The sequence below is a fragment of the Dysidea avara genome, chromosome 6 (assembly GCF_963678975.1).
Source record: "Dysidea avara chromosome 6, odDysAvar1.4, whole genome shotgun sequence".
Taxonomy (NCBI): domain Eukaryota; kingdom Metazoa; phylum Porifera; class Demospongiae; order Dictyoceratida; family Dysideidae; genus Dysidea; species Dysidea avara.
This window is the reverse complement of record NC_089277.1, coordinates 5880691-5905970: the sequence shown is the minus strand read 5'-3', so window position 1 is coordinate 5905970 and position 25280 is coordinate 5880691. Positions and strand designations below refer to the sequence as shown.

Sequence of the window (25280 nt, the reverse complement as noted above, 5' to 3'; positions counted from 1 at the left end):
GGAATATATGCATATAAACCCATGTTGTTCATCCGATAATAAATTATGTTTGTGTAAACTATTATGCTCAGTCTCACAAATTTCAATCAGCACTATGCTACCTTCAGACTTTAAAAAGTGCATTTTGTAGACTGCCACTGAATTTTTCTCCACAACTCCATACTGACCATACAGCTTGAAGAACCTGGTCGAGTGACCATTCCATCTTTGAAATTCAGGTACTTTGGTATAAGAAGATGCTCTAGAAATAATGGCTGATTGTCAGTGTAGTGGTCACTAGTGGACAGATGTTTTAAAGTGAGGGCAATAGTAAAATACATTGCAAATTTATTGTAACCCATGAAAATTACAGTCCTTAGTTGTACTACACATTTCATTTCTTTGCTCTGGTTATTTGGAACAACAGCTATTGCTTGTTTTTAACCTGCAAAGTACTGTCTTTGTTTGTAAAGCCTACAAGGCCTGCATGCTATTGCTATAGTCAGTCACAACCTATACAGGACTAAACTTATTTGGTATATATAACTGTTCCAAAAGTGAAGGATCTAATCCAGTTGTGGGAGATACAAGTAACATTAAGTTGCAATTGAACCATTTAGGAGTGGACTTAAGTGTCTTGAGATCACAAGCTGCAAGCAAGGAAAACAGAGGCGGATCCAGAGTTTGTAGGAGTGCACGATAGTAGGTAGCTGGGATCTAAGGATGCACCCCCTAGGAAGCTAAAGGTGTTAAGCTATATGTTTCATGACTGACACTTTGATGTCAAGTAGTTTTAGAGACAAAATTAATACTGTGGAGGATTCTTACACATGCATGTGGTGACTGTTCTATTAGAGTATTTGACTGACTGCTCTATTGGAGTATCTTAATCGTTTGTATGGGGATGGGGTGGGGGCATGTTTCCCCTCTCTGGATCTGCTAGTGGAAAAGTTGATTTGTTTGTATCACAAAAATGTTGGACTATGAGAGGAATGCTATGTGTATGGCTGTGTTGCAGAAGAGTTTATTAGTGACGACACATCATGCACTGTAACACCGTTTCATTATGATCTTTATTCTTCAGATTACCAACTGTTTTGCAGGATGTGACAAACCACTGTGAAATACCATAACTTGCTTTTTTCTCATTGTAAAATGATTTTCATATGCAAAATTTGTACAAAAATTTCTAACACAAATTTTCACACAAGATTGAACTACTCTATAGAACAGTCATACATGCAAGTATGAATATTATTACACAAAACTGAAGCGAATTACTGTATGTGCAAAACATCTGCAGCAACACTATTATTACCATAGTCTGTCACTTGATTTAATCTATAATAACAATCTGAAACAGTTAAACATTGATTCACTTTACACTGGCGTAATCCCAATGAAATCAGTTTCAGCTCAAGGTTGACTGGTACATGTAGTTTATGTAAACCATTTGTATGGCAGCCAGAAACAATACGAGAAGTCACAAAGTACTGGCTGAATGACAAGGAAGTGCTGGATAAGTACTAGACTACAAGCTGTCTGTGGATCAAGTCACCACCTGGTCTGGGATTTTCTTCTGCATTGAACATAGTTTTCAGATTCAGGTCTCTGATTCCCTGTGCCACAGGCTAACTTGTTGCCTCCCTGCAGGTCCCTAGAGGGATAGTAAAGATATAACATCTCTTTTGAGGAACTCTCCCATACTGATAACATTAATTTTGCCATTCATTATTAGGAAATGTGACCAGATTTGGAAAATCAGTCTTAATGTCATACGTGAAATAATTAGACTCACAATTCACTGTGTTATCGTTAAGACAATTTGGATTCTGTTAGAGTATTTGTAGTAATTCAAGGTACTGACTAACAATTGTAACCATTGTAAAGCTGATTAATTGCTTGGAATACTTAATTTTCGTCATAAATATTTGAGTTGTCAAGTGTGATGTTACCATAAATAAGGAAAAATTTGTCATCAAAAAAATTCGTTGCTGGCTGTATTGACGAAAATTAAAACAACAAATTATTTTTAACTATTATACAGATAATTCACACATACAAATATTAATGTATAGCTAGTTATTCCATCAAAAATATTTTTGTCATGCAAACAACAAAAATATGTGGCATCAAAATTTTAAGACGAAAATTTTATATGTCGAAATTTCCTGATTTATGGGAAGACTGATTATCCAAAATAATGCAGGTCACATATAAACTAAAGACACTCTGTAGTAGAGTATCGTCATAGCTACAATGTAAGAGCTGTTACAATAAAGGCACAATATTTGGCATGACTATTATATATACATGATGCTATAATTGTACGTTAGTACTGTAGCATTGGTATGGAGATAACTTGCACTGTAGTTGTTGTGCTGCACTGTAATGTTAAGAACAAACTTACTGAAACATATTTACCATAATTATTAGGCAGTATATTCGGATCTATCTTTTATAAGAGGGTGCTAAACAATTAACTATTAAGTACTATGGCTGACACAGTGTACTAAGCACACTCAGCATGATATGTGGAGCACGTTCTATCTAGGGAGTCTGTAGGGGGTATACTCCCAAAAGAAATAATCTTCTGAGATTGAATCTGATATTCTGAAAAATGATCATTATTTTAGTAGTGGCAATTAATTCTAAAGGCTGTCACATGTAGTGCAGCAGGCCTGCAAAGCATAAATGCTGTAGGAGTATACAATGATTAACTTTGAAGTCATAAAAAATATTTCAAGGTGTCTGACATCACAAACTTTAGAATTTGAAATACATATGTATTTAGATGCTTCCTAGCTTAGTAATTACCTCAGTAAAGTCTGCAGGGTTTGGGGGACAACTAATTATGATTCCAAAAAAAATGGTTTGGAATATAACTGCAGTGTGAATGAGGTAATTACAGTAGATCAGAAATTCGTCTCTACTGCTAAAAACAAATTTTGAGATGAATAATGATAATATTATATTGTTGCCCCAGTTCCATGCTTTAGCATTGATTTAAGCTGCTGTCTTGACCAGACTATGCACAACATTCAATCACAATGGAATTGTACACATGCATGATGGCATTTCACCTAGTTTGTAGTCCTGTCACTTTGTAGCTGATATGCTCTAAAATTGCATAGGATTGAGTAAGCAAAGATCAAAATGCTGGCATAATATAGGTGTAATTTTTGTGAAATACAGTGTATGTTTATATACATTAGATTTGCAGAAACATATCAATATACTCCAAATAAAAGAATTGCTGGAAAGAGGAAAATAGGTGGTAAAAAAGCAAACAATCCTTTAATAACTTTTGCACTGTTATGCCAGAAATTGTGCTAAATATCATAATAGCCTAAGGAGAATATCTAAAGAAATGATACGGTACATGACAAAGTAACTTTACCAACATCATACTCTTAGAGACAGTCACTTGTCAGATAACAAGAAATCATCACTCCTCATAGGAATACAAACTTTGTAATAGAGGACAGCGGTCTGGTCCAACAATACGTCTCAGGGCATGATCTATCTACCTATATCTATCAATCAATCCATATAATTATCCATTATATTAAAGTGTATAGTCTGCTTCGTGCCACCTTGCAATGTCGAAAACCAGGCACCTAACTGGCACTGGTTGTATTTAAATAGCTATTGATTCATTAATGATTGATCAAAATAAAAACAGAAAGTTTACACACCACCTGATACTTAATAATGTAACTTCCTACTAGCATGGTATAGTGTTCTAATCATACAAAGTCAGTAAATACAATCTTTGCTGCTTGTGGTAAGAGGCTACAGTTTTGGTGACGTAGAAAATATCTGAACCCTGTGATTGCCACCATCACAAACATATATATCACCATTTGGACTAAGAGCAATCCCACTGTGCTTATAAAACTGACCTCCATCAGAACCACATGCCCCAAACTGGTGTACACAGTTGCCGTGTTTGTCAAAGATGGTCACACGACAATTCTTATCAGTTACTAAGACAAAACCATTCTTGTCAACAGTGAGACCACGTGGATTACATAGTTCTTCTCTTCCTCTTCCTTTTGTACCAAACTTCCTCACAAAATATCCTTCAACAGTGAAAGTATATATGCAGTGTCTTTCATAGTCAGCAACAAACAACTGATTATTGTTGGTTACTACTACATCATGTGGAGAGTTCAACTGCCCTTCGCCAATGGTGCGGTGGAATTGACCATTTAATTGAAACACTGAGATACGCCCATTTTCAGAGTCTGCAACATAGACACCATCCTTGTATACTGTGACTCCACAGGGAGAATCAAGTTGACCATCTTTACTTCCTTTGCCACCAAACATGAGTAAGTAATTACCACTGATATCAAACTTTTGTATTCTATGATTGTCGCGATCAGCCACATATAAGTGATCTTTATTTTCAAATGCAACACCACAAGGATGGTAAAACTGTTTATCATTGGATCCTTTGCTGCCAAATTTCCTCACCAGTAGGTCCTGGTTATCAAATAAACACACACAGTGTTTGGTAAATACAGTAACTGCCCACATGCCATTTTCACAAAATTCTATTCCCCAAGGATAGTCCATCCTCTTATCCGTTCTCACTATCTTACAGGGCTTGTTTACTGTAGTGTAAGGTATGACACTTGTACTATTGCGGGAAAGCTTCTTTGTGTGCAGTTCGTCAATGAATGCTAATGGGTGTTTGATATCAATGACGTGAACAAACAAATGACCAAATCGTGGGAATGGCTCCTTGCTAGGTACAAATTCTATACCAAGCAATTTGACAGGCTGAGTGTTCAGTTTCTTGTACTTGTCAGCTAACTGTTGCATGTGATCAATCACATGCTTCTTAGCAGACAATGCGTCTTGATCAGAGCTCTTCTCCACTGCATCTTTCAGTTCGTCCATACTTGACAATTCTGCTTGTACATACTCCACCTCTTCTAGTCGAGTTGTCACTGCTTTCTCCTTCTGTGACACTGTGTCATCTACTTGTTGTTTTAACTGCTTTTTATGTTCCATCAAGTTTTGGAACAGTTCATCATAATGCTGCCCCTTATTGACTTCATCACACATACCTTGTTGTTTAATCTGAGTTAAATTTTGAACCAGTTCATGATAATGCTGTTCGATCTTCTTATTCGCTTCTTCACCTTGTTGTCTTATCTTCACTCTCATCTTCTCAACGTTATCACGTGCTTCAGAGACTCTTGTACCCATTTCTTTTACTGAAGCAGTGATCTTTCCCAATTCACGTCTGTATTTGCCAGCCATCTTCATTACAGTATCATGATTGTGTCCCTTGTGATCCTTCACTGTACAATACATACACACCAACAGCTGACATGTTTCACAGTAATACCTGAGTTGTGTATTGTGTACTTTACAAAGTGCAACATTTACATTGATCTGTGTGGATTCAGTGACACCATCACTACAAAATTTTTTTCTACATTTGTGAGTATCATTACAATCATGGCAGAGAAACATGTTACAATCTGGACAGCAACACAATATTGACCTATCCATACCACACTCATCACACCTCACTTCATCTTCAGCCTCCACTTTACATTGTGCTACCAACTCATCCACCATACGATTAATGAAGAAATTGTTAGCTAACTCCTTTACTCCTTCTTTAGGAACTACAGCTTCCTGTTTACACTTGAGACTTTGGAAGTATGTACCAAACTCCAAAGTAGGTTTTGGTCTTTGATCTTTCAAACTGCTGAAGTTAGTTGTAGCTTCTTTAGCAGACATGATGAAAGAGTTTATCAAACCTGTTATATAGTGACATAGATTAACACTCAAACTTTGAGGATTATGTGTTTACACAGAACAGACAATGATGTAAAGCCATACATATAATTAAGTATAAACAGAGATATATTTATTAGTAGTTTACCCTGTAGGCATGACAAGTAACATATTGGTCTTATGTTACGTGAACAAAATTGTTAATAACTCTTGTGACTGTTTACTGCATTCTAACAAAATTTGGTACCACGATTCACGTTCAAAATTCTCCATTCCCCCAAATATGTGTCAAAAGCAAAAATCGTCTTGTTTTGTAAAGGCAGCACGGAGCTATGGGAAAAATATTTTAAATGTTTTGGCTATTGAATTCATCCCTTTGCAATTGAATTCATCATTTTGGAATTAGAATTTGTCCTGTTGCATTGCAATTGAATCCGTCCTGTTGGAAAATGAATTTGTCCTGTTGGTAATTGAATTTGCTGCTTTTGCTTGGCAATTGAATTGGTCACTTTGGCACGAAATTTCATCATTTTAGAAGCGCCTTAAAATAGAAAGAATTGCCTTATCCTATTTGCTAGGATATAAGCAGGAAACATAGTTAACTTGTCTTTGTTTAGTCCATTGTCCTTAGCCAGTTAGTGCAGCTAATAGTTTGTTGCTGTGGACCAATTAGTTGAACAGATTGCCACTACATGGGAAAAAAAGCAATGAAACATGAGAATGAGTGATAGCAGCAAATGTTAACCAGAAAAAGACTCATACAGAAGTGGCCAGCATAATTAAGTCCAGCAAGGAAACAGGGGTTAAAAATTTTCATGCATCCAACAAGTCAAAAGTTAACACTGGACATGGTGTTAAATATACTTTGCACCTTCATAGCTGACAGGCACCAGTAGGCTGATATTCAAACCTGAAAGTTGGCTTGAGGTAAAGCTTGTGGCCACAAATCATCAACAAACTCCTTACTTAATTATCACTGCCATATATTGTAAGGCTGCTCTCCAGCACTCTGAGTTATCTAGACACAATGTCCAGATAATACCGTAGAGTCAGGTTGTTAAGCGCATGTATCTATTAAGCACCTATTATTTGTTAAGCACATAGACATTTCTTGTAATTAACCATGGATGATAAGCGCACACGGCAAAAGAGCTATGAAATGGGAAGAAAAGCTGAAATTACTGAAAAATTAATGTCTCCTCAAGTGTTTACGTCTCCCTTGAGGTCTCTCGTCGATACGTATACAGCAAATCAGCCATCTGGATAGTGATAATCTTGTTTATCATGAAGGATTTCACCCAGAAATGGAGACAAATATCTTTACATATTGGTGTGGTGACCGGCACAAAGTATTAACTACTCTATTACAACGTAGTATACTCACCACAATTATTTATTAGGCGTATGCGCCTAACAGATAGTATGATTTTTACAAAGTGTTCTAGCACATGTGCTTAACAACCCGACTACATGGTAACTAGTATCTAAAACTTGTTAATTTAAAAAGAAGTAAGGAGATCTATGCAATAAAAAGTAGTGAAACAAGAGATGAATGATGGTATTACAGCATAGCGCCAAAATAGGGACTTTCCCACCGAGCTATGCTGTAATACCACCATTCATCTCTTGTTTCACTATTTTTTATTGGATAGATCTTATTTTTAAATTAACAATTTTTAAAATATAGTTTGTTTACTTTTTTGTTGTAGCACAGCTAATTACAGTGTAACTTGTGACTTTTCTATTAGAATCTCACACATGACTCTTGTATCATAGAGTCACTGTTATATTGAAGTATATCGTGAGTCAGCCAAGGGGTGCCTGAAGGGGTGTGCAGCTAGCTAGACCAATAAAGGGTGAAGTCTTCTTGTTTACTGTTAAGCAAAAAGTTAGATTGTGAAGAGGTGTGCATGTTCTCCATACTCTGTCGCTATTAGTCCACCTAGATCTTTATTATGTGATGGGTGTGGTCACAAACTTATCGTAAACGGAATCCCAATCACAAAGTTGTAGCTAGTACACCTCTTATAGTAGCGCCAGGACTGAAGCGCTTCTGAAATCCAGCTCTGAAATAATTCTGTGGCATCTAAATAATTATGATGCTGAAAGAACATGTTGATACGGAAAATTAATGCATCAATATGGTTTTGTTGGATGAAAGAGAAGACAAACAACCCGATTGATGATAAAAGAAAAGATAAGGTGCAGAGTGCCTATACATTCATCGGAAACCCAAAAGGTACATCCAACCAGTCAGTTTGTTATTGTGGAGTAAAATGGTGGCCATGTGCTGCTTCAGTTGGCCTCTAGGCTTGCGAATGTGGTCAAGCAGGCAGTGAGGCAGACTACATTTTGAGTTTTGGCAATTTAAAAAAAATCTTTATCCGGTCACTGGTAAGTATTTTCTTGCTTTCAATGCTGTATTTCATGTTAGATGGACTAATACTATTTGCAAAGATGATTTTTGTCGCGTAATATTTCTCTAGAATGATTTTTAAAGGCAGTAGTATTGAAGGCACGCATCACTTTTGGGTGATCCCTACTTTACTGTTGGGTGATCCCTACTTCACTGTTGGGTGATCCCTACTTCACTGTTGGGTGATCCCTACTTCACTTTTGGGTGATCCCTACTTCACTTTTGGGTGATCCCTACTTCACTTTTGGGTGATCCCTACTTCACTTTTGGGTGATCCCTACTTAAACCTCCCCTCCCTCCTCCCCTCACTTAAACAGTACTACCATACTGTTTGATAAAGTTGACCAGTTAAAATTGATCAAAAATTGTCTAATTGTCTCGAGTCCTGGTGTATAGATTGACCATCGAGCATCACACTTTTTGTTGTTTGTTGGTAGAAATTGAATAATGAAAAATAAAACACATGCAGGTACTGTAGCTAACGCACAATCAAAATCCATAAATATTGACCAGATTGTTACAGTACCACTCAAACGCAATGTCATCTCATGAGAGTGCAAGCAATTTAAAATTTGCTAATTACAGGGTGTGGCACCAGTTTTACTCGTAAGTATTCATCCTGTTTTGTTTTGGATGAACACTTGTTCACGGATACGTAGCTCCATGCTCTCTTCTCAAATTGGAATCATTTTTGTACTGCAAAAGCCCTCCACCTTCAGCACCCCACATACCATATTGCCTAACATAATCGTGAAATACAAGCCCTCAAAGTTTGGTTTAATCTCTTATTTTTTCTTCGGAGTACGGGATTATTCTTTTCACACACTTTACAAAAAAAGCAAATGTGTAGCTCAATTTTCTTGAACTTTAAGAACGCATTGCGGCAAAATAAAGTTTGGTGCAAATCTGATATATAGTCATAGAGTTTTCGACGATTAGCTGCAATAAAAAGGCTGACTGTTTGTCACTTCTTGAAAATAACAATGTGCATTCTATTACAGTATTACAAAAATAATCAAATAAACTCTGAATACAATACTACTGTAACTTCTATAGAAACGGAGACAATGTTATGGTTATATTTTGGCATCAATCAGTACTGGTAGTACACTATCATTAAGACCCACTCGTGCCAATCATCATCAAATCATAAAGTGCTATGCTAGCAAAACTTGTGACAGCAGGCTGGAAATTGTATTCTACATTGGTGCAGGATTTACTTTGTTAAAAGGTGAGCAACTGCAACTTACAATATTTCATATGAAAAATTGAGATAATCTAATAGAACAGTCATTGCAAAATAAAATCCTAATAGACAAATAGCACAATAAGCCAGTTGCATGTAAGGGAAAGTATTTTAATTGATATTTTAATTGCGTTTGCGCAACCACTGGATGCTGTGGTTAGGCGTAAAAATGTACAGAACCCATTGGGAAATGGACGACCATGGACACAAAATCTATTGTCACCTTAAATCTAAAGAAGTTAACCGAGTTTTTTAACCAGCATTATAAACTACATTGATTCCTACGCTTTGTGATGTTTGTCTGCTGTAAATACGCTAAGCCAATAATGAGTTATGAGCCAGTAAAGCGTAGAATTAGTGATGAAGATGTTTTTCAGAGACGAAATACACAGGCAGCTGCTTGTTTTCGTTGTTTACCACAGGTACAGTATATGAACAAGTGTTACAATCACCTGGACGATGTAACTTGGCCTGCTGAACTTAGTTGGCTGCTATGTCGATTCAGCACTTTTCTGCGAAGCGTTTTACTACAAACTTATTGTTAAGATTTGTTGGCATTCTTGAACGATTTTCTAACTCTGAACTTACGAATAGCAGCTGTGAAAAGCCTTGTATGATAACTTTTCTAACTTCATGGCCCTATAACTCAGGCATCTTTCATCCTATTTACAGCGGATAACCATGAAACGACAGAGAAATCAATGTAGATTCTTCCCATGTACGAAAATTGGAACATACCGTATACTTTGTAAGTAACGGAAGTTTTACTGTAGGTTATCATCGTTTTCCCAATGGCTTCAATACATTTTTATGGGCATCCACAGCATCCAGCGGTTGCGCAATGGGCAATTAACACTGATTGCGTTCCTAAGGCCTTACATGCAACTGGCCTATTGTGCATACCTAGGAATTTACTTTGTTGTAAAACACTATTGCAAATAAATTCAAACACTATAATACAACTTTATATAGCCAAAGCCATGAACAAGCAAGCACAAAATTATAGAGCAATTATCGGAATTGATTATTGCATAAATCCTTTGGCTTTGGTATGGGTAGACACTTTTCTGTATTGGTAGAGCACTACTTTGTCTTATATGATCATCGTTGTATCTGTAGACAAAAGAATTTAATTGTGTTATGGTTGGCTCTGCCATGAATTAGCTGCAATGATGTTAACAATAGTATAGTAAGGATTATCAAGGTTTGGGCAATAATATCACCCTAACATCACTTTCATGGCACCTTGGCAGTATTGGTTAGGTATAACCAAGTTCAGTATAACCTGAAACACTTTGAAAAAGTTGCAAAAAAATTATTTAGACTGACTGCCTTGGCCTGACTGACTGACTGCCTTGGCCTGACTGACTGACTGACTGACTGACTGACTGACTGACTGACTGACTGACTGACTGACTGACTGACTGACTGACTGACTGACTGACTGACTGACTGAATGCCTTCAGACAAGCATAACTCAATAATGACTAAGGCTAAGGGGTTTCTCTTTTCAACGTTAATCCAGCCTGACAGGGCCTTCTGGCATACAGCAGTACATACAATGCATACTTCATGGACTTATCTGCATCCTCCTTTATGCATCATGTTGATCTTTTCTGATAGCGCAAAGTGTTGATTTGTGGTAGTGCCATGCAATGGCTTCCCTGTGCTTCACAGAAATCATTCAAGTTTTCTAAAGCAAATGAATTGATTGCAGAGATCTTTCTCCTATTATATTGTTCTTCATTTGTAACGCTGTATAACTGACTGAACATAGCTTAAAATGAAGCATAATGGCCACTGCTATTTCAGTAATTGATAGTTGGGGTGCACGTTTAGATGAAAACATTAAACCTGATACTATTCCTTCCAGTCTAGTTTGGTATGTGTGGATTCACCAAGTTTACAAATACGTAAAAAAATAAGTATAAGAAAAAGTAAAGAATTTTAAGTTCAATTAGGGAACATAAAGATAAAAAGTAGTGAAACAAGGGAGGTTTCCTAGACCTCAAGATTGATTATTATCATACAGTATGGTAGTACTGTATAGTAAGGGTTACGAACGTTTTGGCCAAAAATATCATCCAAAAAATGCAACATTGCTTTCTCACGATTTCTTTGTTGGAATTTCTGTGTAAAACAATTATAGTGAAACAAGAGCTGCTCAAGTGGTTGTGTCTCTATTTGTACAATACCATCAAAAGATTTCATTTATAGTGTAAGCACTTGACATTTCAGCCTGTTGTTAGTTGGTAGAGTTAGTGATCTGGATAATGTGGGATAAACTAAAACCCATAATCAATTCTCAAATGTGAATGCATATAAGGAATCAGCAAATCCTTAAGCAATGGATCTGATCAAAATTGGTTTTCTCAAACTCACTATTTTTGGAAAGGTTCCTTCACACAAGTGTAGGACCTTGAAGACAATTGATTGGTTGCTTTACCCATAGTTTACAGCTTGTTGTTAACGATGTTAGAAAAGTGTTAGCACCTTCACAGCATTTTGCTGACACTGAATCCATAGGAATTCCAGAAAGTAACTCATTATCTCTAAGTACCCCAGGTAGAACCAAATGGACACAAGTTACAGCACAAGTGCTGAAGGTCTGTAGGACACCTGGTCCTACCACGATACATTAAATAGGAATACAACCAGATTGCTTGATAGTCCTTTCATCACTGAAGATCTCACAGTCACTGCAGCTATATGAGTTATTCAAACACCACATGCACAACCACTGACTCCACTAAAGCAAGTTGGGACAAACCTGAACTGTCTATACATACTACTTGATTTATAAGGTTTTAGTACACAAATGAGATTGATGTGTGGTCACTTTGTAAAGTGAAAAGGGTCTGGTTGATTCTCAATAGCCATTTCTGGTGAAGAGCATTTACTTCAAGCCAGCAATAGCATAGTTAAGTATAGATAACTACATAAACGGTTGGCTTCTGCACAATCAGCACCACTTTGAATAGCTTCAACACCTGTCATCCATTTTATAGCTTCTACGTATATAGCCTATGGGGTTCTAGTGGTGTTATTGATGTTAGCTTTGTAAACATGAACATCATAGTTTTGTTTATTTAGCCACATGTATTTTACCTAGTATATAGCAAAACAGAATTTTTGCAAAAGCAACCAGTTTCACTCAAGTCACATATCAATTCCATTTCTTTTTGCTGACAGCTACCAAATTGTCTAGTGAATGTTTCATGAAAATGAAGTGACATTTTCACGAAAATTATGGAGTGTTTATTACCTTTTGTTCTCGAGAGCTTAACCACTTTAGGTGATGTGTTTTGCAGATTTACCTTTGACTTAGCCACCACTATTCTAAGAATGGGAACATCTCTTAAGTTATAGAAATTTTGTTGCAAGAAATCTTGAACCTTTGTGTTCCCTTATATGTTACCAACATTTACCATACAGTATGATAGTAACTGTATAGTAGGGACCACAAAGCAGTAGGCGTGGCCCACAAAATAAAATCATCCAAAAACCAGCCTCAATTTTCCCTGACGACGATGAGGCAGTATTGGTGAGGTAAAACTAAGCCCAAACAAGCTTTCAGATCGACCCGAAACGCTTTCAACAAGTTGCTACGGAATTTTAAAATTCTTTTTATTCGACGGAATTTTCTACTGACTGAGTAAGTAAGTAAATAACTGACTGATGCCTTCAGACAAGTGTAACTCAATAATGGCTAAAGCTACGGGCTTGATTCTTTCACTGTTCGACGTCGCTTCGGCCCGACAGGTGCCTTTTGGCATACTGCAGTACATACAATGCAGTGTCCTCCTTTGTGTCCCATTCATCTTTGCTGACAGGGAAAGGTGTCGATTTGGTGCGAGCACGTGATGGCTTCCCTTCGAAACGGAAATCGTCCGTATTTTTCATAGTGGGTATTTTGATTGCAAAGGCGCTTTTCTAGCAGTTCTTGATTCGTATTGCTATGTAACAAGTTGAACATAGCCGACAGCGAAGCGTAATGGATATTTCACTGTTCAGACGATAATTAATAAAATTGGGGTGCGGTACCATTTCTTTTGGTATGTGTAGATTGTAGAGGTTCTTCCGGAAAAGTTCTTGATTCGTATTGCTGTGTAACGAGTTGAACATAGCTGACAACGAAGCGTAATGGATACTTCACTTTCCAGACGATAATTGATATAGCTGGGGCGTGCGGCGCCCATTTCAGATGCTGTATGCGTGGGTTCAGCAGTCATAATAAAATTACTTTCAAAAAAAAGTTAACAAACAAGTACACGATATATATAACACTTCTTATTGTTTTACTGTGATTTAATATAATGGACTACTTCAACTTGTTTCAGTACTTTTTATCGATGTGCTATGGTCCCTACTCTAGTTGAAAATTCCAAATTTTTTCGTGTACTTGTACTATACAACTACCATTCATACATTCCTAAGAACTACAACTTCCCTTTTGGTGTTTTGCTAAAAAATATTTCTACAAATGCAGCAGGTGTACTAAATGTAGGAATGGTTCCTACAAATGTAATAACTGCACTAAATGATGGTTCATACATGGCTACCATATATAAAAATGTAGGAATGGTTCCTACAAATGTAATAACTGCACTAAACGATGGTTCATACATGGCTACCATATATAAAAATGTAGGAATGGTTCCTACAAATGGTTATTTACATGTAGTGCAGTCATTTGCAAGAGCCATATTGTGTATCTCTGAAGTATTTGTGAGAATGATTCCGGCATTTGTAGGATAGTGGTTCCTACACACGTACGTCTTTCACAGCATGAGACATGTCCTACACTTTGTAGCATTTGTAAGAATCCTTTCTACAAGTTCAGCCAAGCAGGAATAGTTTCTGCAAAATATTTCAATTTAACCCTACACGTGAAGGAAATAGTGATGTGCGATATATCGAAAAAATATCGATTTCGGGATAATTTTGTCGATATCATTATCGTATCGATTTTCGATACTGCTTTAGCAGATTTCGATATTTATTGAAAAAGTAATATTTTGCGATAATTATTGAAATATCGAAGAATATTTCGATCAATCTACAGCATTTAGTGTGTGATTGTGCAATCACGCTAGAAACGAAGGTTGGTTCTGTACTATCTAGCCACTTTAAAAACTTGTCTACCAGTTTCCTAGGCTTATTATTAGTTTTATGCAATAGTTTGTGTGTAAAGTGTATTTCAAGCATATTTATAAATACTGGCCACCCACACAATTACACCACCCACACAATTAAAAATTATCAAAAATCGTATCGAAATTTCGATATTTACCCCAATATCGTATCGATAACATATCGAAATAAAAATCCTGATATCGAACACCACTAGTAGGAAACATGCATCCTACATACGGACATGTGCAAAACAATTTTGGTGAATTCTATATCACTTTGCATGTATTTTATGCAAACTAGCTAACACATCCAAGTTATGATTTCTTATTTAGTTTGGAATATGTTACCAGTAACTATCACCATATTTTGAAAGCACTAAACTGCTCCTTGGAACGCAGTCCCCAGCTTGCCCAACAGGGAAACAAATGAAAGCGGTCACTCTGGACATGCACAACAAAGTGATCACACCATAATGTAGGGTCACATCTTAGTGATAACACTATCATCATAACTGTACCACCACAACTGTTCATAGCATCTATAAACATGCTAGCTATAAAGCAATTCATACCTTCATTCAAGCTATGTACAAGGTGACAGCTGTCTCAGCACATTGCACAAGACAATACAATCTGGCAAATGTGATCAAATACACATGCGTATTAAAACATGGCTGCCACAGTGCCGTCCACAGAAGTCCTGGTGAAGTTTGTGTGATACCAAGTATCCACAGTAAGGTGGAGACCTGTTAGTCAAGGTAGTCTGCAAAAATCCAACATGCCCATCATGGCTAGTTGGGATAATGGGGGTGCGTGTTTGATAGTTGGGACGTAATTGATACTTGGGAGGTGCATTCAGACAAAAATATTAAGCCTGCCACCATTCTTCCCATTCTAATTCAATAAGCATGGACTCACCAGTTATAATAAAGTTTACAAATACGTATAAGGAAATTTTAAGTTGAATTAGGGATCATTAAATTAAAAAGTAGTGAAACAAAGAAGGTTGTAAAGATTAATTATTATCATACAGTATGGTAGTACTGTATAGTAAGATTTGAGCCAAAAATATTTTAAAACTTCACTTTTTCTTCACAACAGCTTGTCAGTATTGGTTACGCTTTCATGAGATTTTAAAAAAAAATGAGTGAAGAGACTAAAACATTGTTTCCAATGATTTCTTTGTTGGAATTTCTGTATAAAACAATTATAGTGAAACAAGAGCTGATCAAGTGGTTGTGTCAGTATTTGTACAATACCATCAAAAGATTTTAATAGTGATCTGGATAATGTGAATAGTGTGCAATAAACTAAAACCCACAATCATTTCTCATATGTGAATGTATATAAGAAATGATCAAACCTTAACTAACAACATCATAGGGCAACGGGCATTTGTGCCCTCGCAATTTTTGGAAAGGTTCCTTCATGCAATTATAAGACCTTGAAGGACAATTGAATGTGTATGAAGCCATACAAGATGCATGATGTATTATTAACAGTTCAACACAGTTCAATAGGTACTGATAGTAGCACATCTTTCATATCTACCTCTAGAGATGTTCTGATAATCAAATCAATAAGCAGATTGGCTGCCGGTAAGGCTAAATCCTTGATATTGTTAATTGGTATTTAATAGATACGGACCAATAGATACACCAATACTTGCACAGTTTTTTCAAACATTAATTAACTAATTGATTATTTATTTATTATTTACGATGTAATTTTAACCTCATTTCTTATTATCTTTTGTACTTGGTGGTATATTTAACTTTTTTATTTTATTTAATATTTATTTTAATTTTTTGTACTTTGTTAACTACTTAATTTTCTGGTACAACTTAACAATTAAACCTGACAGCCAGGGTAGGTGTATTTGGGAGGCTAAGGAATAAGATTGAACTCGAAAGCCCTGGTAAATCAATGCATCGCTTAGTGGCCAAGACATTCTTTGATGAAGACAGCTGGTTCAGTGACGTTTGGAGGCCAGAATGGGACAGAAGCTCATAGGGGAACTATTAGAGTACCTTTAGCAGCTGCTGCTTGTGCAAGCCTAACCACCCTCAGGATTAAGTAGACAGGGTGGGAACAGCCAGTTGTTGTTGGTACACGTAAATGCGCCCACAGCTTCTGACCCAGGAGTCCAGAATCTGGTATTGAATGTATCAAGGCAGGCATTATTTGGGCCAACCGATCTGTCAATACTGTGTGGACCCCAAAGCTCATCTCGCCAAGCAAAAACAGATGGATTAAGCATATAGTCATCAAGGTCCACAATACGACTATAATAGTCAGCCAACTCATTCTGTTCCCTTGGTATCCATTCAGGCTCTAGTCTGATTGAGTTATTAACAAACACAGAAAATATCTCCACTTGCATGACCTCTTTGGGACTACTGTGCTGTACAATTCTAATCACATTCTGATTGTCTGTGAACCAGCGGATTCGTTCATGTCAGCTTTCCCTGAAATAACTCTCATGCCAATCTGACTGCTTGCAACTCCTGCCATGTAGAGCTTTGGGCTGCCTCCTAAACCGAGCATCGTCAATTAGCCACTAAGTTACCATGCTCTACTGTTAGAGGTGTACCAATATTTTGATTGGCTAAAATATTGGCCACTAATATGGTAATTTTTACCAATATCGATATCAGTACAAAACAATAGGAGGACCGATATTGCTACCGATATTTATACAGTAGCAATAGTTTGTACATAAACGGATTATATATTGGCTTTCTACATTATGCCATAGATTTCAAGAGAGGGGATAGAAAACTATCACGTGATTTATTAAAACTTGTTGTGACAATCAGCCTTACACGATTCTTTATCACAAACTAGTACCACGAAATGGTTTACAGTTCTCTCTGGTAATGCTTATTCATGTATCTAGGCGTTCCATCAACTATCCACTGCCTGATTGAGTTTTATTCCCACGCGCACTCCTCACCTACAACAGCCCATGAGCTTGTGGTGCACCTTACAAGCGACAGGAGTGGAATTGGATAATTCTTGACAGATCTAATGCTTCACTGATTAATGCCATACACCCCAAAACGTATTAAAACATCAATGATAAAGCCCTCTGGTCGTTGAGTGAAAGTGACAAAATGTGTTCAACTTCAAAACGTTTATGCCCTTTGAAGTGCGAATATGTGGCACGGCTTACTCCTCGATAACAATGATTAGACGGCTCTACTTCAAGATATGAAGTCGCTTTGTGCTATTATACACCTCACAGTAAACAACTTTTCTCTACAAACTTTTATAAGAGAGTTTACAAAAGGTATAAATGGAACTGTAGGTGAGGAGTGCATGCCTAAAAATTATTTTTCTATCCCCTCCCCTCTATAATCTATGATGGACAATTTTTAGTGCAATGTGAAAATTTGTAAGGCAGTAATTTTAATGAATTATCACTGAAACACAACGCAATTCTATGATAGCTAGAGATGAAGTTTGTTTAGAAGAATGTATTGCAGCAAGTTTTTTTATTTTTTATTAATTTTTTTTTACAATAACATCTACAATGACATTTCACACACATACTTCTGTAAAAGTTTCATTACAGTATGACACAGATACACCAACTGGTTGCAGAAAATTTCAGTGTGCTGGTAAAAAATGCTATATTGTAGAGATTAGCATTAATGGCAAATAGAATGGAACTTGCTGCAAGGCGGTAGGAGCAACCACCATCGAGTTACAGTTGATTTTATAAAGGTATGTAAAGGGTTTGTATGCTTCCCTATTGAAAAGGTACTTACATGGATGGCTAGTTTTGGCCTCACTGTCTAGCGTTACGGTAAAATCCTAGGTGTCATTATAATCTGTTATATCACAAGTACATAGAATGACATAAATTGTGTAGCTATAGGATGGATGCTTCGAAATTTACAGCACTTTGTGCAAGGCATGCGTATTTATTAAGTTTCAATCCAGTTTTCTGATTTAAGGGTTTATAAATGAAGTAGTTACTAAACCGAAAGTGTTTATCAATAACACAACCATACTCTAGTATCAGTCAAGCCATGAAAGTAAGTTATTAGTGAGTTCAAGAGCTGGATCAAGCAAAGCAAGCATCCCAGCAAACCCTAGAACTTACCAAAAACTTACTTTCATACAGAGACTGAAAGACATCACTATGCTAACAGGAACCTCAAGTTAGAGTCAGGGACGGGTTCAACTCTTCACCTGCGTGTTGGCTTGTCTTAGTTAGAGTACAGTCCATTTATAACTTCACACATGCGTGGCATTCTTGGCATGGCGCCACGCAGCACCACGGTACTCACCACAAAACATTGTTGCGTAGCCCACGCCATCACACGCCTCATTGGCTACTACGCAAGTGTGTAAACCACAAACTCTACAGTAGTTACATGTACAGTGCTATACTCAGGGCTAGGATGAAGCTTCAAATGTTTCATTGGTTAATTATACAAGTATCGATGTTTGTCTTTTCGCGATCGGTCTTCGTGTGCCACGCCCACTATTGAACCATCAGAGTTTAGCTACCGTAATTTTAGCCTTAGAACACTTTATAAAGTGATAGATAATGAATGAAAAATGTCCTTTTAGCCAATAGTTGGTGTTTTCCTATGCATGATTGCAGTTATAGTGGACACACACATTTGTAATCGATTGACTGTGTCATGCAGCACTGTTACTATACATTTTCTAAATGCTTACAGACTTATTAAATAGTATTAGAAAGATAAAACTTAAGAAGGGCATTGGCTATTATTAGCTATGTGTGGCAATGGTTTCATGTGTGGGCAAACAGAGGACTCCACGCATTGCAATGTCATGGTATGGTAAACTTTTTCCATGCATGGCAATGCTTGTGCCACGGCGTGGCAATGACCAGTCCCACGCATAACTTTTGCTTTTGCCACGGGAAAAGTAGCGTGGTGCCACGTCAAAACTACCACGCCTGAATGAAGTTATAGATGGACTGTACTGTAATTGTTGAGTCACATTTATAAGATAGTAAAAGTAGAAAAGATACAATAGCAACTACTGTAGATTCCCTAAAATTTTGGTATCTCTAAATATTCAGCACTCCCCCTGCTTTGAACGCAATGTGCTCTAAATTTTGGCAAGCGCAGGATAGTTTCTAATTATAAGCGCGCTAATTTTTCGGCACTTGGAGTACTAGTTGACAAAGGTCTCTTGAGTACTGAGGATTCCCTGTGACCTCACACGATATGCTACCTTGATGCTGGATGATGTACCAAGTGTGAGATTGTTCAGGGAACGTACTCAACGATATCACTGTGAGACATCACGGCTATCGCAAAACGATCTTCATTTCTGTTCACAGCTCTCCTGGCCCCACATCTCCTTTTAACATGATACCCCCACAGATAACACTTTGTTAAGCCATGGAACACTTTATGCAGCATCTGATAGCAAGATTTATCACGAGATAGTTTAATAATATTACTGATTGTGGTTTCTATTTTTTATTACTTGTTGAAATCCTTAATATTATGCCGTTTGGGTGATTGCATTCAAAAGTGATGTAGTATTGACATTGACCATCCCTCCTGGATAATATAGGCAATCATAGTATATAGTGCTGCGGCCAAGTGGTATCGTCAGCTCAGCCTCAAGGCGTTCCTGTTGGTTCCTGTAGAAAGAAATTCATAAAGTAAGCAGTAAACAGATCGCAAATAACATAGCCATGAAGCGTGCAGACTGTATTAGGGATAGATCCCTAAAAATTCGACAATAGCACTGGGTTGGTACATTTTTTCCTAATTGTTCGGCCAGACACGAACGGAATTAATTTATTTCTGCTAAATTTTTAGGGAATCTACGGTAGTTACAATAGTTACACATTACACTGACAGAAATATCACAAAAAATGGTGCTCAGCAGAGTGAAACGCATACACAGCTATCTCCACCTAAGTGGTGAAATAACATCAGGGAATAGTGATTATTAGTGATACTGCAGTAGTTGTAGTTTGTTCGACTGACAATGGATAAAAACAACAAAAGAATGTAATAAAATGCATAGTAATTAATTATTGATAAAAATATGGCTCTCCACTAAATGTAGTGCAGCAGAGTGTTCTGTTGACTGCACCTTTCTGTTCTCACAAATAGCTAGTAGAACGCAGTAGTGAGAAAGATAAAGCACAGTGCACCCACGAGAACATCTGGTTGCAAGAAGTATGTGATCTGCCAGACAGTTAGAAAACACTAGCCTCCTCTAGTGATTAGTAGCAACTCCAATCATGTTGTTCATTAAGCAGGAGTAGCAACCACTCGTCTTCCAATCAAAAGAGTTGCTGTCGCCCACTTTCAAACACAAATGAACAGTAGTTTGCATGTCTAGAATCCACCTGATCTATTAATAGTGGGCGTCACGTGCTGAATGTTTTGATCGGCGTTAAATAGAATTGCCGTACGTTTCTAATCATCTCCACGATAACACCTGCCCATTATACGATTGTCTCTTCATACAACATGGATTCTATTCCCGGTGAGTGCGAAGCCTTAGGCCTTGTAGTTTTCTCACACGCAACCGTTATCTGACTCATCTGCTCAGTTACATTTTTAAGTATGAGATGGGCCGATATGTCAAAAAATGGTCAGATGTTGTCTTGGATACACTGCAGGATGAAATAAAATGTGTAGCAGATCGCTGTGAAAGGTGGCAGTGCCTTCAAAGGAATACTCATGGATATGGCACATAATCAGTGGTGTGCAGACACTGAATGGTAGCTACAGTAGTGATTGGCACTTCACAGCAACAGGAGACAATATTTTATTTATTGATACTGGGTAGTTAAATACAAACTCAGTACAAACAAACAATGCAAACAGTATTACAACATGAAAACTTAGTGCAGCTGGCATGGAGACTTACAGCGGCACCTGGCACTTGTCTGAAGGAAAATCTCGGCACAAACGATTAGTAGACAAGTTAGTAGTAGACCTGCAGATGGTCGCTTGTGGTCGCTAATCTTCTCCCGGCCTTTGGAATCATGGGTGTAGTGCTGGGTGTTATATAGAATTCACGCTCGTTCAAGTCATCAGCATGAACAGGCATAATTATTATATGTTTGTGTCTGTTCACTGGCAAGTTAAATCATGTTAAATTATTTATTTATTTATTTATTTCATTATTATTATTATTTATGACATAATTTTAACCGCATTTCGTATCATTCTTAGTACTTGGTTGTATAATTAATGCTTTACAGGACACCTGGTCCTACAGCCTGCTCAAAGATATTAGCTACATAAGGTGTGTTTGAAAAGTTGCAGAAAGGAGAAAAAAAATCCATGACTGGACCTAGGTAGCTTCAAACCTGCAGCTATCCGATTTACGCTTGAACGCTTACAGGAGTCTACCAGGCAGTCAGGAAGTTTTCTCCTTGTTATTTTTCATGTAATTATATCCATAGGAATTCTAGAGAGTGACTCATTATCTCTAAGTACCCCACGTAGAACCAAATGGACACTAGTTAATTTATTAATTTCACAGCACAAGTGCTGAAGGTCTATAGGACACCTGGTCCTACAGCCTGCTCAAAGATTTTAGCTACATAAGGTGTGTTTGAAAAGTTACAAAAAGGAGAAAAAATATATGATTTTTGCATGACATAGCCGATTGTTTCCAATGTGCCATTGATGTTGACTACAAAAGCTATTGCTTTTGGCATCTACAGGATTATGTGGTTCCTTTTCCAGTTTAGCTGGTATAACTGCCCCATTGTTCATTTTCTTTTTTGCCAAAATAATTTGCTTCTCCATACTTGCGTTCCTTTGTACTGCTCATGCACTTAAATATTACTAAATGCGTAATGGCAGGAATGTGTATTTTCTGGCAGTTGAACGCAGTGAATTAGACAGAAAATAAGCTCCCACAGGAATACGTAATGTAGTTGCGTCACGTGGGGTCGTGACGCAGCAGGGTGGGTATATAAAGTTGGGATAGTGTGCACTAATTCAATCTATGCCACGTTTTCAGTACAGGTTGGCTGATTTTATTGTCGTTACGTAGGTGATTCGCAAACGCTATGGAAGAAAAGTTCGATCGCCTTTTCCAAGAGCTTCGTGAATCCCAAGAGGAGACACGGAAATTCCGGCAGGAGGTGGAACAGAAGTTAGAAGCGTCCATCGCTGATGTTAAACGGGAAGTTAACATAGCCCAAGCAAGGACGAGCGAAGACATGGCCAGGAAGATCGGCAACACTTCTTATCAATTTAAGAAGAAGGGCCACGAACACCAGTATCGATTCAACTGCGGAGTGGAGGAGTCGATGTCCCTAGCCCGAGCGGACTTGTCCAAGCTCAATCCGACGAGCGCGGAACAGAAGGCGGCCTTGGAGTCAGCCGGAGCTAACCTGGAGGAAGGTATGAAGGCTCTGGCAACAAGGCAAAAACACATTAAAATTGCTGACCGCTCTGAGCATGGCTGGGGCACAGTCGCCCATTACCAGGAAGATCCCCTGGCGTCCAGCCCTGAAGACGAAAAAGAAATAGAGAGAGCAGAAACCAAGGCAGAGAAGGATGTTAAGAAGGAGACCGAGAGAGCCAATAAGACAAGCTACAAACGCTGAGGAGGAGGAGGTGGCAGAAAGAGGCGTTTTCAGCCTTACCCACAGTGGAATGACCACCAGGCCTTCAATCCTAATGGATATTTTGACAGAAGGGAGCAGTGGGGGCCTCCCCCAGCCAACATGGTGCCTCAGAGGCCCAACAGATTTAGAGTGATTGGGCCCTGTTTCCAGTGTGGTGGCTACGGACATATAGCCAAGTTCTGCTCAGTGACGAACAGGCCGTATCCTTTTTCTCAGTCTGTGGTAAGCAGTGCTGAGGTGTGTGAACCTAGCCCAGGGCTAGCAGAGTTGTCTTTGTGTCACAGGAGTGTTGATGGCATTGTTGCCAGCAAGATTACACACAGTGTATGTGTTAATGAGTGGGTTGGTTTGGATCAGGTTTTGTCAAAAGAATGTGTGGATGGCCCATCAGGGATGCATGCAAATGAGGACAAAAGTATACTTGACACTAAAAGAGATTATAATTTAAATCAATTTTGGGAAGTAGAAGGCCAGGGACCTGGACAAATAATGGATGTACAGGGCCGCCTTAAACAAAGTTTATCGTATTGGAGGGATGTATTAGAGGCACCACCTTACATACTTGACTGTATTGAAAATGGATATCGCTTACCGTTAAAATTTATTCCTCCATCCCACATCCAACATAACCACCAATCATCACAGACTCACCATAGTTTTGTGGATGAAGCAATAAGTAGTCTACGCGCAAATCGTTGCATCGCCAAAGTGGATGCACAGCCACATGTTTGTAGCCCTTTATCTGTTGTGTCTAATGCTGCAGGAAAGTTACGTCTAGTGTTAAATTTGAGGTATGTTAATCAATTTCTTCATGTTGTGACCTTCAAATACGAAGACTTACGCGTAGCAGCCTTCATGTTTGAAAAGTTTGAATTTATGTTCAAGTTTGACCTCAAATCAGGTTATCACCATGTAGATATACACCCTGAATGTTATAAATTTTTAGGTTTCCAGTGGAGAGAAATCTTTTACGTATTTACGGTGTTGCCTTTTGGACTTTCTAGTGCTTGTTACCTGTTTACGAAGCTTTTAAGGCCGCCCGCATATTCGGTTGTGGAGAGGTAGAGGTCTTAAAGCTATTGTTTACCTCGATGATGGTATTGTGGCCGTACGTGGGAAAGATAGAGCTATAATAGAAAGTACTGCAGTAAAAAGGGATTTAGAGAATGCTGGTTTTGTGATCAATATAGAAAAGAGCCAGTGGGACCCTGCCCATAGTATGGAATGGCTTGGGTTTATTATAGACCTGTCTAAAGGAGAGTTCTCAGTCCCAGATGAGAAGATTAGCAGACTTAAGAGCAAATTATTAGAGATAAAAAGTACCAAATCTGCTGGTGCAAGGCAAATAGCTAGTATTACAGGTTCAATAGTTTCAATGTCACTGGCCCTTGGCTCAGCATCCAGATTAATGACCCGTAGTTTGTATGCGGTGCTTAGTAACAGAAACTCGTGGTGGCAAGAACTTCCCTGACTACGCAAGCTCAGGACGAAGTGTGTTTCTGGCTTGAAAGAATTTCAGAGTTTAATGGACAGAACATATGGCCCAAGCCATCAGCTCTCCGTGTTGTTTATTCAGATGCTAGCTCTACAGGCTTTGGTGGGTATACGGTGGAGCATGGTAACCTGGTGGCCAATGGGCAATGGTCAGCTCCAGAGGCAGCTCAAAGTTCCACTTGGCGAGAGCTGCGTGCAGTCAGGCTGGTATTGGAATCATTTCAAGGAAAGCTAGCGAATGAGAGAGTCCGCTGGTTCACAGACAATCAAAATGTAGTTAGAATTGTGCAACATGGTAGCCCAAAGGTGATCCTGCAAGCAGAGGCCTTAGGAATATTTTCTCTATGTGTTAATAACTCAATAAGACTAGAACCTGAATGGATACCAAGGGAATTGAATGAGCTGGCTGACTATTACAGCCGTATAATGGACCATGATGACTACATGCTTAATCCTTCTGTCTTTGCCTGGCTAGATGAGCTTTGGGGCCCATACAGTGTTGACAGATTTGCTAGCCCAAGTAATGCCCACCTTGATAGGTTCAATACAAGATACTGGGCTCCTGGGTCAGAAGCTGTAGACGCATTTACATGTGACTGGAGCGCTGACAACAACTGGTTGTTTCCGCCCGTCTACTTAGTT

General features: G+C 38.1%; 1 protein-coding gene across 1 annotated transcript in view; it reads right to left on the bottom strand.

Moving 5' to 3' along the window:
• Positions 1 to 3635: 3635 nt before the first annotated feature.
• Positions 3636 to 25280, bottom strand: part of LOC136257852 (E3 ubiquitin-protein ligase TRIM71-like) — a 71096-nt gene continuing 49451 nt past the window's right edge. Inside the window, exon 3 of the mRNA XM_066051175.1 lies at positions 3636 to 5765. Coding sequence (XP_065907247.1) covers positions 3775 to 5745 — 1971 coding nt within the window. The 5' untranslated portion in view covers positions 5746 to 5765 and the 3' untranslated portion in view covers positions 3636 to 3774. The remainder of the gene's footprint in view (positions 5766 to 25280) is intronic.